We start from the raw sequence: 16307 nt of genomic DNA, 5'->3' as shown, positions 1-16307 counted from the left end.
ATTATCATGTGCCAAATCCTGCCTCTCAAATATTTCCCATGCTTAATGAACACCAATATGTGGGGCAGGGGATTCCCTCTCTGGGTGCTCTTTGCAATTTTGGTTTACTTTTGACATACTTGAATAATGAGGTTAAAGAATATTAATCAGCAGAATTATTTTAAAGCAACTATGACTGAAAATTAAAAATCACTGAAAATTAAAAATCACAACCAAGTTTTATACACTATCAAAACAAAAGCAGAGATTATTTCAGCAGACCAACCATAGCTCTCACAGTTATAAAAATAGGGAAGCACAACGTTTTTGTAGATACTTTCCTATCACCAGCAACATGAAGCCCCAGGCTCCAAGCCCTGCTCCTAAATATTGTGTGCACAATGACCTAAATATATTTGTCCTGAAAATCCAAGAGCCAAGAATGCCAAATATTTTAATGACAAGGTTTAACACAAATTTGTTTTGCAAATAACTGCACATGCACCAACTAATATCCTCAGCATTTAAACTTCTGAGTTTTTTTGAAACCAAAGGACATAGCTTAAGAAAATTCCATTCTGCTTTAATCTCTGCTTCCAACTCTTATCTAAGCTAAGCAGACAGAGGATAACAAAGAAAAGAAGGAATGCCAAAGTAAGAGTATTTTCATTACAGTCTGTGTAAACAAACTCGAAGCAAATTTCATTTAGAAGACCAAGCCATACAAATAAAGCAATATTGCACTATTGACATATTGCTTGAATCTAACATAATATGAGATGGCCTAAGGGACTGTCCATAGATATACCTACAGCAGTCCCTTAAAAATGTCTTCTCAAAATAAAGGGGCCCTTAGCAGCAGCTACAAGAGTGCATCCTCCAACAGGCCAATTCTCCCTCCTGAAAGCCCCCATAGCCAACCTAATGCTGATATCAATGTTCTTCTGACCCTCAGGCAGGCTTTCAAGAACCACAAAAGACTGCAGATTTCTCAAGCATAAAGCTTTGTTGCCAGAGTCTAACCTAGCAGAAGCACAATATTCCTGAGATACAGAACAAAGAGGCAGAATTAAAAAAATATATTTTAAAAAAATCTACTCCCTTCAAACTGATGGGAAAGGAAATTCAGTTCATGGTAAAGTGTGAAAGGGTTGCTTTACACTTTACAGGGAACAAACATGTGCTTTTAAAATAGTAGTACACATAGCAGATTATAGCAAAATCAAAGATCCTTTGAATGTCTACACCTCATTTTATTAAATGTCTGCTTTTACCTTAGTGTTTCTGCTAAGCATCTGCCTTGTCCTATTTAGTTTGCCCCACAACTATCTTCCAATGTTCACTTAACGCTGTATATTTGGATTCACCATTAGTTCAGCCTATTTTGGATTCACCTTTGGTTCTGGTGTCTAATATCTACTAGAAGAGAATGTGGGGTTGACACAAGAAAAAAATGGTAAGATATATAACATAGCCAAAGTCATGATTTTTAGATTTCAAAAGGCATGTATGTACCCTTCCAGGAAGAACTACTGCTTTAACCACTCTTGATATTCCAAGGTCGTACAAACACAGAACACTCCCTTCTGTTTCTTCCAAGCCAATTAATACTCCAGTTCTTTTCTGCCAGGAAAACTCTTTCACTGCAAGGACAGTGGGAGGCTGTTCAGTCACACCACTAAAACGATATGCAGACAGTCGTTCTCCAGTAGCTGGATTAACTATCTCAAGTTGAGGTCCACACGCAAGGTAAGCCAGTCCACTTCGTCCTAGAAGAAAAGAGAATAGTATGTAAGTGTTGTGGAGCTGTTGCGTTCAGACATTCTGGTCCCGATTATTAATCTGGGTGATGAATTTCACACAAATTGCAGCTTTTGAACAGTCTTCAAGGGTATCCCCATTCATTGCAGTAATATAACCTAGAGGTCACCAGAGTAGAGATTATTAAATTCAGGCTGTCCAGATAAGGGTATGGTTGGGCCATCGGCAAAAGCTGGTAGAAAGCACTCAATGAGGCCCTCTGAGCCACCAAGGAAAACTCAAGGAAGACCTCCTCCCCCAACACACATGCAAGCTATGAACCTGCTCCTTCAAGGGGAGTGCAACCTCATCAAGAACAGCTTGAACACCCTCCATCTGGTCAGAGAAACCACTCATCAACAGTATCTTAGTCTTTTCTGGACTGAAATTCCGTTTGCTAGCCTCATACAGTCCATTGGCACAGACAGTTTAGCACATCCACAGCCTCACCTGATGGAAAAGAAAGGAACAGTAGAACTTATGCTATCAGCATACCGAGAACAAGCTTCATCTTCTGGAGTCAACCATCCAAGTAGGTGTGCAAACACAGTACCCTACTACCAACTCAGACAGCTATCCCAGAAGAAAGTTATGATTAATGTTATCAAAAGCTGCTGAGATATCCAGGAATAGCAAAAGGGTCACATTCTTCCACCAAGGGTCATACTACAGGGCGACCAAAACTGTTTCTCTGTCTAAACTCCCACTGAAATGGATCCTACTAATTGTTGTCATCCAAGAGTGGCAGGAACTGGTTGGATACAACCCACTCAGGTACCTTGCACAGGAAAGGGATATTTGCTAGTGACTTAAAGTTATTAAAATATTCCAAACCTGGAGGGGTTTCTTCAGGACTGGTATCACCACCACCTCAATGTTAAAATTCAGGTTCAGGATGCCCTACCCCATCCCAGAGTTTTGATTATTCATTAAAGAAAATATGTGTTCCTGAAAAATGACTAGAAACCACTATAAAGGCATACTTAATGCTATGAGCACATTATTACCGCATCAGAGTATGTCCAAAAAGTTATGGTGTCCCACAAAGAAATGATCTTATTCATAAGCTTCTTACTATGCAAATTCTCCACACCTGGCACAGTGATCCACTGAACTGGTCCTTATGCTAGCTACAAGATGAAATTCAAGACGACAATGGCACTAAGACAAGGAAGGAGCAGAATCACAACCAAAGGCTTAGAAACAAATGCTTACTGCCTGGAGATAGACCTGGATTATTTGGCTTCACTATATAGGTAACATGATCTCCCTTAATTTAACATCTAAAGACAACATTTTAGAAAAGTAGAGTTCAGATCCTAGATCTCCTCTTGACAGAAATCACACTTTCAGTCCATGTACACTATATACAAACTCTGGTTAATGATCAGTCCTTCTAACTGTCATTTGTCTGTTCTGAAATAAATGCAGCATTTCCAAATGAATTCAAGAGAGTGCAGTTACAAATCTACAATCCAATATGTGCTGGCAAGGGTAGATGGAGAATGGAAGCTCCATTAAAAAAATATAAAATTTCTCTACTAAGGAACTTACAGCCAGAAGCAGAAGCAAGCAAGCAATCTGTACTCTCAGGATTTCACTAGCTGTTGCTGTAAAACCAAAAACTCTATTAAAAGAGCTGCCAAAGAAGAGCTACCTCTCTCCATTTACAGAATACCTAAGTCACAATCCCAACCCAAATATGGTTACCCAAAAGTTATGCACAGAATCGAACAATTTCTTAAGATGAATAACAGCAACAGAGAAATCCAGCATCAAGCAAGTCCAGTTTTCATTTTAATATTCAAAATTGTCAAGACAGACATTCTGGAGACAAAAGCCATGAAGGGAAGAACCAACTCAAGCTCTCTAAGGGAGAAGAATTCCAAAAAAACTATATACTTTTACAGATCTCACAAGGTAAGGTGGAGCACACAGTAGAACTGCACTTATTGTTCTTAAAAATATATAGAGAGGGAGGTAGTCCCAAAGATATAGGTTGCAGAACATTGGCATGATACATTTTAAAAGCATAAAGACCTTGAATTGGGCTAGAAGCTAAGTCAATGAGATAGTTCACAAAAACTGGAGTGATTTCTTTTTCTTTGAGAATCAATACATGGGCTGCTGCATTCGGAGTATGCCAGTGTTGGGCAATCAACAGCAAGAGTTACTGTTGCATGAATCAGAGGGAAAATACAGCCCCCCTTACCCACACAAAGCTAATCAAAGGGTGTTCTTAGGCACCAATGCCACTTATGCCATTTCACAGTCTGGCTGCAAATAAGGGTCAAATTGCATCCTCAAAGCTGTGCATTTGTTTTTTCATGGATAGGGACTGTGACCCTATCCTAAACAGGTGAAATCTTTCTTCCCAGACCCACCAAACAATTATGACAGGATTTTGGTAATTTTCTATTGCAGATGCAACTATTGCAGCATTAGAACATAGAAGATCACCCTTGCTGCATCCAGCCCACCGTTTTGATACTGACTGACAACAGCTCTTGAGGGTTTCAGGCGGAATTTTTTGAGCCCTACCTGAAGATACCAATGATAAACTTTCTATGGGTAAAGCAGGTGCTCTGTCACTGAATTATGCTCTTTCTTTTTATGTACTCCTTTCCCACTACAAAGGAAAATAAACACCAGTACTTTCCATAATACTGCTCTGCAAACACTTTTCTGCTGTCAGATTATGTAATATTTTAGTTTTGGGGGCAGCATTACGTTCATGTCAAGTACAACTCCTTTGAATTGAGTGGCCAAACAGCTTCGTGCTTTGTCCTGTTGGGTCCCTGATTTTACTCTGATTCCTTTTGAATGTCACCCTCCCTCTTATCATCTCCCCAAATCCCACAAAACATATGAATTCTTGGCCCTCCCCATACTCACTCCTCAACTGTTTCTCTTTTCCACTTGCTTCCCTCTCTTTAATGTCCTCTTCTATGGCTGCCTTCTTTCTTCCATCTATTTTACCTGCTCCTCCACCCTTCCTGTCTGGTGTTTCTTCTATGAGTACAGTCAGATGCTTCTCACTTCCACCTAGTAGCTCACATCTTGGAACTACTCACTGAGGGCTGCTGTGCGGTAGGAGGATCTTGAAAAGGACTGTGGGTTGGACAGATATTTTCTACTGCAGCCCCCAAGTGTATCCTCCTTATGTCAACTGCTAAGTTCTTTTGCTTGGATCCAATGCAGGCCCCAAGTGTATCCTCCTTATCTCAGTTGCTAAGTTCTTTTGCATGGATCCATGCAAATGGGCACTTGCCCATCAATTGAGAATTCAAGAAAATTGTCCCTCTATGGATCCAATTGTGCAATTTCCTTTTTCTAGCTGATAACATCCTACTTTGTTCTGCGGATAATATTTAGACATATACTTAAGTATTAGAACACTTGTTGCAGGTAAAAAATGAAGACTTTACCGCCAGTGAATTTCCCATGAAGTACACAGTCTATCGTTATCTCATCTTCCCCAAGTGCTTGTACTGTCACTTCTGGAAACTGCAGCAGACTGCTGGTTACATGAGCTGTTAGGTCTCGCATGATTCACTGTAGAGACACAATAAGAAGTTTATTCAGCCAGCAGTCAGTACCAGTGAGTTATTACAACTACAATACTCATAGCTTACAGCACTTTTATTAAGTACTACAGGAGTTCAACTTCTGAAGTCTACCTAAATATGCTTATTTTGTAATGATACACATTTGCACTGGGTCTCACATTTCTAGCAAAGTCTGGAGGAAGTGAAAATATTAAATTTCAAGAAAGAAAACTGTAGGAACAAGAGATAGCAGCTACAGAGGTACACAGAACTCTCAAGCTCAACTTCATTCTGAAGATATCCTTTCCCATGCATTTATGCTTTCCTCTGCAGCTATAGGCTAAAACCTTTGTTCTAGTTACAATTAATTTTCTATTAAAAGAAAAGCCAATATTTTCAGATACAATAGTTAATACAAAAAATGTAAATAGGAAAGACATGCAAGGATAGTACACCAATCAAAACAATCAGTGTTGCCTGAGACAGAGAGGGGAAAGGTAAGAGAAGAGGGACAGAATGCCGATAAGAACGCATTTTCTTATGTTGCAATACCATCTTGCCTTCTAAAAATTATTACATAAAAGGTAGGCAACACCAAAGATATGCAACTGAGGAGGGAAGAAAAGTCTGAAAGAGAAGAGAAAACAGTGCAGAAGTCACTTGTATACAACAGAATACTCTTCAAGCTGCTATGCCAGAGCATTAGGGAGGTAGTGGACCTTGTCATGGCTGCCTATTTGTGGCTACCACTCACAAATATTGATAAACACATCAGATGACATGAGCTATGTCAGCAAGGTACTCATGTGGGGAAAGAGGAAGAAACTCTTGTAAGATGAATGTTGCGGCCTGGTATATCAAGAACAAATTCTGTGTTGCTTTAGAATTATCTCTTTGTATGCATATTTGGAATATTATCCAAATATGTAGTAGTGTCCCAACACTACTACACTCCCAGAAATGTAAATATACAGACACTCTCTAGGCTAAGTGGGTGATTGTTTTTCCTTCCAGTAAAGAACTATGGAAAAACCACATCCCATATGGTACATACAAAACATGGCTATTCATCCTTAGACAGCAGCATATTGGAAGTAAAAGTCATCTACTGCTTAGCCTAAAGATTATGTGTATCCATATTTCTGTATGTGGGTGGGGGGAGATGTTGCTTAATTTTTCCATGGAAAACGTTCACTTCCTTACATTCATTAGTAAAAATGAATGGATGCCAACGGCAAATTCAATATTATTAGGCAAGGTTGGAAGCTTTAAAATTGTAATTAATATGCGTCAGGTAATTATTCTCAGTCAGGTAATTATCCCCAGAGTAAGTGTGTCAGAAAAACATATATGCTATTAAAATATACATAAACATATTGCAGAGTGAAATGGAATGTAGGAATAGTGACAGAAAAACTGAAGGGACTTTAAAAACCTTCCTGGAAGAGAGCTGATTGTCACTGAATTAGATGAGTGGCTGTCAGCATGTCATGCACATTTCTTTGAGTTGCTAACTGGTGTCATCAAATAAAAATAATTTGTGATAGTCAGGGTGTTACAGTGGTTAGAATGAGTTTGCACTGAAGAGATCCAAGTTCTAGTTCCTGCTGAGCTGTGAAACTCACTGGGTGACTTCAGACCAATCCATCTACTGCACAGGTTGTTGTGAGGGTAAAATGGACAGAAGGACCATGTAAACCAACTTGGGTTTCTTGTATGAGGCAAAAAAGGCAGGGCATGAATTTAATAAACACGTGAAATACTTTCAGTTTCTTTTTTCCCATTAAATTTAAGCAATGAGGGAAGTATACATTTTTCGCAAGTATTCCAATTAAAATTTCAATGTAATATAACATTTAAATTACACTGAGTCTGCTTTAAATTTTCTCTCAAGTATTTCAGCTTTGTTTCGAAAATGCAAATAAAATGAACATGCTAAATTAGATCATTCTGCTGCAGGGGTGGGAAAACTATGGCCCTCCAGATGTTTTCACCTTCAGCCTCCACCAGTTCCAGCCAGATTAGCCAAAGATGAAGAATAATTTAAGTTGTGGGCAAAACTTCTTGAGGGCCACAATCCCTGCCTTGGGCATCAGAAAGTTTTCTAATGCAAACTGAGATGAAACATTTTTAGAAAGTTCACATCACTGATGAAAATGCACAAACTTCATCAACCAACATAGGCAAGTATTTCCTTTGTGTGCACTGAAACTGTTTATTTGGAAATATATATAGTTTTGAGGTTTTGTTTTTTATAATGCTCTCTCTTTCAGTATTCCTGTTAAATCTAGTTTTGGATTGCAGCCTCATTAGCTTTACCGTCTTTAAGAGAACTGTATAAGCATGCCAAGATAGGCAAGTGTTTTACACAGGTGCAAATCAGGGTCTAATTGGCTCTGGTGCAAGGCAAACAGGCTGTGAATAGTGCCATTGAGCTCATTGTGACTGCTGACACTGTAGGATGCCCTCAACTGGCATATTTCTTTACCAGATTAAGCCATGGTGTCTATGTCCTCAGTTCACCACCACTGAAGATAAGAAGGCCCTTGTTAGCAGCTTCAGTGATTTCCACAAGCTAGCCCAGCAATGTCTGCTTAGTCCAACCAGTAGCCCTTCTCACCAAAATCAAGATTAAATTTCCTCTAAACCTCTTCTATAGTCAGCATTTAGATTATCTTTACAGGCAACATGCCATTTACAAGTCTGAACAACTCAGTAAAAAATTGAGACATTAGCTGTATCTTTCACTGGGTTGGATCAAATTCTGAAGTTCTTCCAGCAAAACAGATTTCCCTTCCCACTGCAGTCCCTTTTCATGTTTTCCAAATCGCTTCCTGAGGGTTAAAGGACTTTCCAGAACAGATATGGAAGGTGTGTTGGAGGCTGCAGAGGAAGGGAAGCAAAGGAACTCCACTCAAGTGATGTTGGATTTAAGCCACTGTGTCATAAATCAAAGTGACTATGAATCAAATGGTTAACAGTTTAATCACAATTAATTAGATAGCTACAATATCTTAAAAAAATATTATTTTTAATCAGAGGAGAACATTAAGGCCCAGAGCCCAGCAATACTCTGTTCAGTTTTTAAAACAGTGAAAAACTTTGTAAAACTCAAACGTTCTGTGCTAAATAAGGGGGTGGGGGGGAATCCAGCACATCCAGAAACTAATTCAAGGAATAAGACAATAATCTGAAAAAAAAAATGTTGCTGGCCACAAGGACAATACCAAAGTACTGCAGTCAGACTAAGGCACTGATCAGATGCACACCCAGAAACAACTTGTTAAAGACAATGACATCAATAATAGCAGCCTCTTCTATTACATTACTATAGTTCAATAAAAGCATTACATGCCAATATCAAGAGCTTGTACAAAAGAAAAAGTGCAAAATTAAGAATAAATATATACAAGGAAAAAATTCATGTTGACAAGTCACAGAATTCAGTCCATATTAACTGACTCACTATCTCACCAAGCTTGGAATTTTTGTTGGCAAATCAAATATTTGATATTAAAAATGCATTGGGAGATTTAATATATTTTTTCAGACAAGTAAGTTAAAATCTTCAGCTACATACAAACTACAAGTAATATGCTACAATGTCCTTCAACAAGTGTTAGCAGAGCTCTGCACAATTTTGCACAACTTTTATAAGCACAATTCTCAGCCATTTCTGCAAGGGTACCTCTAGTTGGGTTCTCCAGGTGCACACTGTTTATAACCTAGTTTCTGCTCCCACTATATCATCTGCAGGAATGCAATGACAAAGTTCATAGGAACATAAGAAGATTTATCCAGTGCAACTTTCTGATCCCACAGTGGCCAATCCACTGCCCCTGGGAAACCCACAAACAGGACATGAAGGCAACAGCACTCTCCTGTCCATGCTCTCCCCTAACTGCTACATATAACCAAGCTGTCTCTAGTGCAGGAACTAGCGTAGCCATTAGTCCCAGTAGCCACTGAATCCTCCTCCATGAATTTGCCTAATCCCTTTTAAAAGCCATCCAAATTAGTGGCCATTGCTCCACTTTGTGGAATTGAATTCCATAGTTTAACTACGCACAGTTTAAAGAATTTCCTTTTATCTGTCTTGCATCAGCTTCATGGGATGATGCCAAGTTCTAGTATCATGAGTGAAATAAAATATGTCTCTTTCTTTCAATGCCAGGTATAATATTGTACTTCTACCATATCTCCCCTTCCTGCCTATCTATAAGCTTAAATAATCTCAGATATTGCCATCTTTCCAAAAGTGAGTTGCTCCAGCCTCTGGATTATCTTAAAGTACAATCCTATCTGTATTTAGAAAACTCTTACCACACCTCAGCCAGCATAGGACTTTGGGACTTCTCGGGGGCCAACTTCAGTCAACTGAAGGCCAGGCTGGGGGAAGTCTCCTGGGAGAGGGTGCTGGAAGACCAGGAGAGGTGGATGGCGCTAAAAAGGGAGGTCTTGGAGGTACAAGCCTTAATGATACCACTGATTAGCAAAGCGGGAAAGTGTAGGAGGGCACCACCATGGATACAAAGAGGGATTAGAAGGAAGAGGGACCTCCACAGGTAATGGACACTGAAGCAAGTGGGCAAAAGGGTATACTAGGAGGCAGCGACATGATGCAGAAGGGTTCTGCACAAGGCAAAGGCTGATTATGAGCTGAGCAACAAAAAGGGCTTCTACCTTCATGTAAATAGGAAAAGGAAGGGGAGACAGGTGGCGGGACCACTTTAAAGGGAAGGGAGGGGACCTGGTAACTGATGTAAAGGAACAAGCACAGATGTTAAATGATTATTTTTTTCTGTGTTCCCCCAAAGCAGGTTGGGGGAGATCTAGCTGGGCGGGGGGAGGCTAGATGAGGTTTGGGTTATAAGGGCACAGATTGGAGTCACCTCCCTAGAAGTCAAGGAACTCCTGAGGGCCCTGGATGTTACAAAGGTGCCACGCCCTGACAGGCTACACCCAAGGGCACTTTGGGAATTGACAGGGGTACTCTTGCATCTGTTGACCTTCATTTTTGAGGCCATGTGGAAAATGGGAGAATTTCCAGAGGATTGGACAGTGGTGTCAGTGGTACCAATCCTCCAAAAGTGTAGCAGGGGAGATGTGGAGTTACAGGCCAGTTAGCCTTACATCCATTTTGGGAAAGACGATGGAAAGACTCATAATAGGGAAAGCTCTAGAAATCCTAGATAGGGATGGGAAGTTGGCAGCCACGCAGTACAGATTCCCATAAAAATAGTTCCTGCCAGATTAGCGTTGTGCAATTCTATGATAAGGAGCCAAGGTGGCTAGATGGAGAGGACACGTGGATGTGGTTTACCTGGATTTCAACAAGGACTTTGACAAAGTGTTGGATGATACTCTGGTCAAGAAATTGTTGAGCTTTGGGATAGAATGAGCGATGCACTGCCCGATGCATTAGGGCATAGTTGATGGACTGCAAGCATAGGGTGACTATCAGTAGCGAATCATCTGGATGGCAGCCGGTGACGAGCTCACCCAGGGCTCAGTTCTGGAAGCGATTCTGTTCAACTTTTTTATCAATGATCTGGAGGAGGAGAGAACTAGTCTGCTGACTAAATCCATGGACAATACCAAAGTGGGGGCAGAGGTGGTGGCCACAACCAAGAAGCAGGTGATCCAGATCCAGAAGGATCTGGGCAGGCTGTGGAAGTGGGCAGGGGACAACAGGATTGCATTCAATGTGGATAAGCGCAAGGTCTTGCACTTGGGACACAGGAATAGGTGCCACGGGTACAGAATGAAGAGCAGCACTTGTGAAAGGGATCTTGGAGTACTTGTCAACAGCAGGCTGAACATGAGCCAGCAGTGTGACATGACAGTTAAGAAGACAAATGCCACCCTTGGATGTAAAGACAGAAGCGTGCCTTCCAGATTTAGGAAAGTGTTGATACCGCTATACACGACTCTGGTGAGCCCACAACTGGCATACTGCCTCCAGTTATGGGAGCTACATTACAGGAGAAACATGGCTAGGTTAGAAGTTCAGCACAGGGTCACAAGAATGGTAGCTGGGTTGGGAGGGGTGACATATGAGGAAAGACTGAGGGAACTGGGTCTTTTCAGCCTGGAGAAGAGTCCAAGGTGAACTTTTAGCGACTTATAGGTATGTGAGGGGATGTCATGTGGAGGAGGGCCATGACCTGTTCTTCCCTGCAGTTGAGGGCAGGACACATTCCAATGAGGCAAAGCTCAAGGAACCAGGCTTCGGGTTGGATGTCAGAAAGTACTTCCTGATGGTGAGGACCCCTAGGATATGGAATGGACTTCCAAGGGAGGTGGTTCAGGCTTCATCAGTGAGGGTGTTCAAGGAAAGATTGGACAACCACATGTTGGGGATTACATGAGCAGAGATGGCTGGAGCTGGGAGTCAGACTAGATGGCCTGGGAGACCCCTTCTGACTCATTTTGTTTCTACAGCTGTACAACTATTTGTTATCTAAACATGCATGAGACTGCATCCTTAGTTTGTCTTTTTTGCACAATGTGCAGTGACAAGACCTATTATTGGTCATTATATGCTTTTTAGTGCCAGGTCAAGATCTTTTTATTTGATCAATATTTTAACATTAACCAATTTTAACTGTATTTGATTTATTTAATGTATTTTAAATATGTTAGTTTTATGCTCAGTTCGTGGAATAGCTGATTTATTTTATTTAGGATTTAGAATAATGCTGTAAGCCATCCAGAGACAACAGTGATGAACGGCCTATAAATTCAATAAATAGACAGACAGATAGTATTCTAAGTGCTGTCGTACCATAGATTTGTATAAAGGGAGCTATGTAACTGGCAGTTTCATTTTCAATTCCTTTCCTAATTATGCTTAACATGGAATTTGCCTTTTTCAAAAAAAACAAAAAACAAAAAAACCTACATGTTGCTTTGACATTTTCATTCAGCTCTCCACCAGAACCCCAAAGTTTCTTTCTGGATCTGTTGCAGCTAGCCTAAATCCCATCAGCTCATACTTGAAGCTGGGAACTTTTACCCCAATGTGTGTAACTTTGCACTTGCTTAAACTGGACTACATTTGCCATTTCAATGCCCATTCTCCAAGCATTTGGAGGCTCTCACTATCCCTTTTTAACACTCTAAATAAGCAAACTTGGCCAATTCACTGCTCATTCCTAATTCCAGATCTCTTAAGAATAAGTTTAAAAGCATTTGTCCTGATAAAGATTCCTGTGGAACCCCACTGTGTACATCCTTCCACTGGAAAAAAAATACCATTTATTCCTACCCTTTGATTTCTGTTCTTTAACTAGCTGCTGATTTATAAGGCCACCCCTCTGCCTATTCCATGACTGCTAAGTATGCTCAGGAATCTCTGGTGACAGACTTGGTTTCCTTGAACTTTGAAAAGGCTTTTGTCAATGTGTACTGGATCAAATGCTTATAAATACTGCTAAAGAACTCTAAAAGGTTTGCAGAAGCCATGTTGACCCTTTCAACAGAGCTTGTCCTTCTACATGCTTACCACTCTTTAAATGATAAAAAGCATCATTTGCTAGATGCAAAGACTAAGGCAGTACAGGTTACAACTTTGTCAGCTTCCTACACAGGTTGTATCTTAGCTTTCATTTGTGTTAGAAGGCAGCACTGATGTATAGAGATAAATACCCTGGTCTCTTGACTGTTTTCACCCATAAAACCTATTTTATATTCCAGCCTTCTCTGGGGATGGACATGATAGAAGTTGTAGTCTAATGCATCTAGAAGGTACAAGTTTGGGGAAAGTTGCTATATCCTATTGTTTTGACGTGTAACACAACTGTTTTGAGTACACTGAAACAGTGGCAACCAATTTTTCTTCATACCCAAGAACAATGAGAAATTAAAGCTTAACATGCTTATTATATGATGCATTATTTTACATATCAGCTCTACAGTTCTGCCAAAATATGCATACCTTTAAAACATGAAAACAGAAAGGCATATGAAAGATGCGTGATTTCATGACAATATCGAATAACTACCTCACAATCAAACTTTCACAAAAGAACTCTTAGTTTCGAAGGACAGGTGAAATGTATCCTTGCATACTCATGCATTCAGCCTACCAAGTTTAGGACACCAACCAGTTATACTAATCTTTTGATGTAGCCTAGCTGTAAGTCATTGGTTGTCAATATGGGATCTACAGACACAAATCTGATTACCACTCAAATCGTCAATGTATTTTATCAAACTCTGATCTATTTTTGCATACAGGGTAGGAATCAAGGTTCCCCAAATGTATATTATAGTCTTGGCTTGAACATTAACTAATGTAGCAACAAGGAAGTCAGTGTACACTGAATCAAAGAGTACCTCATCACACTTTCACATATTTTTGTAGCTATATTCCTCCATTAAGTCTCCCAAAAGCACAAGAATTGTTCGTATTAATTCTTAACAATTATCCCAAAAAATAGAAGATGTCCACTGCAACCATACACAAGCTTAACTGGGAGTAAGTCCAACTGAACTTAATATTTAATTTCAAGTAAACATGCCTAAGATTGTACTGTTACTTCTGTTTATAAATGTATGCTGCTTAGCATTTGATTCTTTTCTCCAAGTGCACTCCACAATCTTTATCTCAATAATCCTTACAAAAAGCCAGTGGGCAGTATCCAATGCTGCCACAACATTAGCAGAGACAATCACTAGTTCAACAGGACATAGCATTAGTTGGAGCAGTTTTGAGTAGTGCTACCTATCACTTCTAGAATGAGACAGGTCAGCAGAGTTTATGCTAACCTGTCCTATCCTAGAAACAGCTAGTTTCCTCAGCTGTACCAGCAAGTGCTAATTTTCTGTTGTGCTAGTGGTGATACCTATTAATTCAATGTGTTTAGAGTTAAGTGGAGTGCTAGCTTTTGATATTGCCATGTAGATTAAAAGCTGATATTATCAGACTTGACTGAGGGCTCAGGTCAAGGTTTGGTGTGAACATATGTATCTCAGTTTTTTAAACAGAGATATGTGCAAATTCATCAGCCACATGCTCCATCTTCAAACTTGTCAGGGCACAATGACTTAGTATTTTTGGTAATTCATGGTAGTTTTCTAGGTTGTTTTTAATGTGGAACAATAATGGCCTGAATTTGAACAAGGTTGGAACTATGTCTGGAAGTGCTCATTTGCAGTGTGCTGTGGATGTAAGAGGAAATAGGCATGAGGATAGAGTACACAAGCACACATGCACATAGATATATTGACTTAATTAAGCTAAAATATCTATGAGTGAGCTAGGCCAGATAGTAGCTTAAGTTTTCCTTAGTTCAGAGGTAACATGTGAACCAGGGGACTTCCTGGCTCAGAGATATACAACTGAAATATTAGCCTAGTACACAGAAGCACCGGCCTTCAAACCAAAAGAAGGATCACTTTCCAATGCTCTGCCACAAAACAAACATAGGGGTACTTTAGGAAGAGATATTATCCCATGTTTCCTAGCTTCTACATCCACGAAGTTTTGGGGGCAAGATGCGAGGTGTCATCTCCCATGTGGTTTGAGGTGATAAGATGCTTGCAGTAGTTGAAGACCCCCTCAAGTACTGTAGCATGTATTAGCTTCTCTGAGAATCACTTGCTGCCAAGAACACAAAATTAGGACTGAAAGAGGATGCACACTTCCTTGAAAGCAACTCCAACGAGCAACAGAAACCTTCCCAGGCAGAACACACAGAACAGGCTGCCCAGCCAGAACCCCCCCCCCCCCCGAGCTCTGGCTCCAGGTCTAAGCCTGCCACTATCCGTGTTGACTCTCAAAAATGGCTGTTTCCCCGTCGTTTTAGTTGTTTGCCGTGAACGGTCACATGCTCGCCGTGCTGCCTAAGCGGGGCGAGGGGAAAAACGCAGTCACGACCGACTCCCATGCACACGCAAACCTGAAAGGCCGCTCTCCCCAGCGTGCAAGAGTGGAGCATCGTGCTGCGGAGCCCCGGCTCCCTCACAACAACCTTTAGGCTTTCCGCTTGCCGCGTCGCGAGCGGCACGTTTTCCCTCCGCTCACAACTGCCGCCTTGCGCGCCCCTCTCAAGGCCACCCAGCCCGCGCTGCGGGACCTGGAAACGGCAGGGAGGGAGAACGGCCAGGCAGGGCTTCACCGCCCTGCAGGTAGCCTCCGCGGGTGGGTGTGCTGGGGAAGCAGCGGGCCCGGCGGCACACCCAGGAGGCTGACCCGGGGAAGGCGGCGGCTCAGGCAACCGGCACAGCCATGTGTGGCACCGGCCGACGCTTACATAATGAGCCCGACACTGGCCTTCCTCGGGCCTCCGCTTTCCCCCCACTCCGGCCCGAAACCGGGCCTAGTGGGGAGGTTACACAGGCTTATCCCGCCGCCCAAACCCTCACTCGGCCGGCCCGTCTCTCTTTCTTGCCTGGTACCTGCGGCCAAGGCGGGTGTCACCGCTTCGGTCCCGTCGCTGAGTATTTGATCAGAACAGCAACATCTCTCCCCTGCTGACGCCGCGGCGGTTGAACGAAAAACGGAGGCAGCCTGGCGGGCTCGCTGGGCTAGGCCAGGCCTGCTCGAGCCGCTGCTGCTACGGCGCTCGATCGGTATCTGTCTGCGCAGCAACCTCCTCTTCCTCCCCCCACCCACGATCGCCACCGGCAGGCAGCAGAAAGGAGGGGATGTAGGGGGAGAGAAGAGCGAGATCTCGCGAGAACAAATCACAGCCGTCGCGGGAATTTTTAAATTCTTACGCCTTTCCTCATTTTAGAGTTACAGTTCGTCGAAGAAAAGTGGAAAGTACCCGAACGTAGTTTCCGTAAAACTACGAATCCCAGCATGCAACGCTTTGAGCTGGGCCGCTGAAGCGATATTCCGGGACGCTTGAAAGCTTGTGCTTCCGACTTGTTTCTTTTGTTGAGGAAATGCCAGTACAGCTAGTAGCGATGGATAATACAGTTATCTGCGGCCTGAGCCTATGCACGTTTTTGTGGAAATAGTTCCAACCA

General features: G+C 41.7%; 1 protein-coding gene across 6 annotated transcripts in view; it reads right to left on the bottom strand.

The window, feature by feature from the left end:
- Positions 1–16065, bottom strand: part of AHCTF1 (AT-hook containing transcription factor 1) — a 67218-nt gene extending 51153 nt beyond the window's left edge. For 3 of the 6 annotated variants that reach the window (XM_044419219.1, XM_044419255.1, XM_044419264.1), the window contains exons 1-3: positions 15732–16065; positions 5208–5334; positions 1495–1748 (exon numbers count right to left, since the gene is read on the bottom strand). In XM_044419219.1, the coding sequence (XP_044275154.1) occupies positions 1495–1748; positions 5208–5328 (375 nt within the window). In that variant the 5' untranslated portion in view covers positions 5329–5334; positions 15732–16065. Of the gene's footprint in view, positions 1–1494; positions 1749–5207; positions 5335–10650; positions 10670–15232; positions 15255–15724 lie in introns of those variants that run through there. The other 3 variants (XM_044419228.1, XM_044419236.1, XM_044419246.1) reach the window with 3 other exon arrangements.
- Positions 16066–16307: the final 242 nt, after the last annotated feature.

This window comes from Varanus komodoensis, unplaced genomic scaffold (genome assembly GCF_004798865.1).
Source record: "Varanus komodoensis strain SLA01 unplaced genomic scaffold, ASM479886v1 scaffold1, whole genome shotgun sequence".
Taxonomy (NCBI): Eukaryota; Metazoa; Chordata; class Lepidosauria; order Squamata; family Varanidae; genus Varanus; species Varanus komodoensis.
Note: the sequence above shows the minus strand (reverse complement) of the source record. Positions and strands in the feature narration are given on the sequence as shown.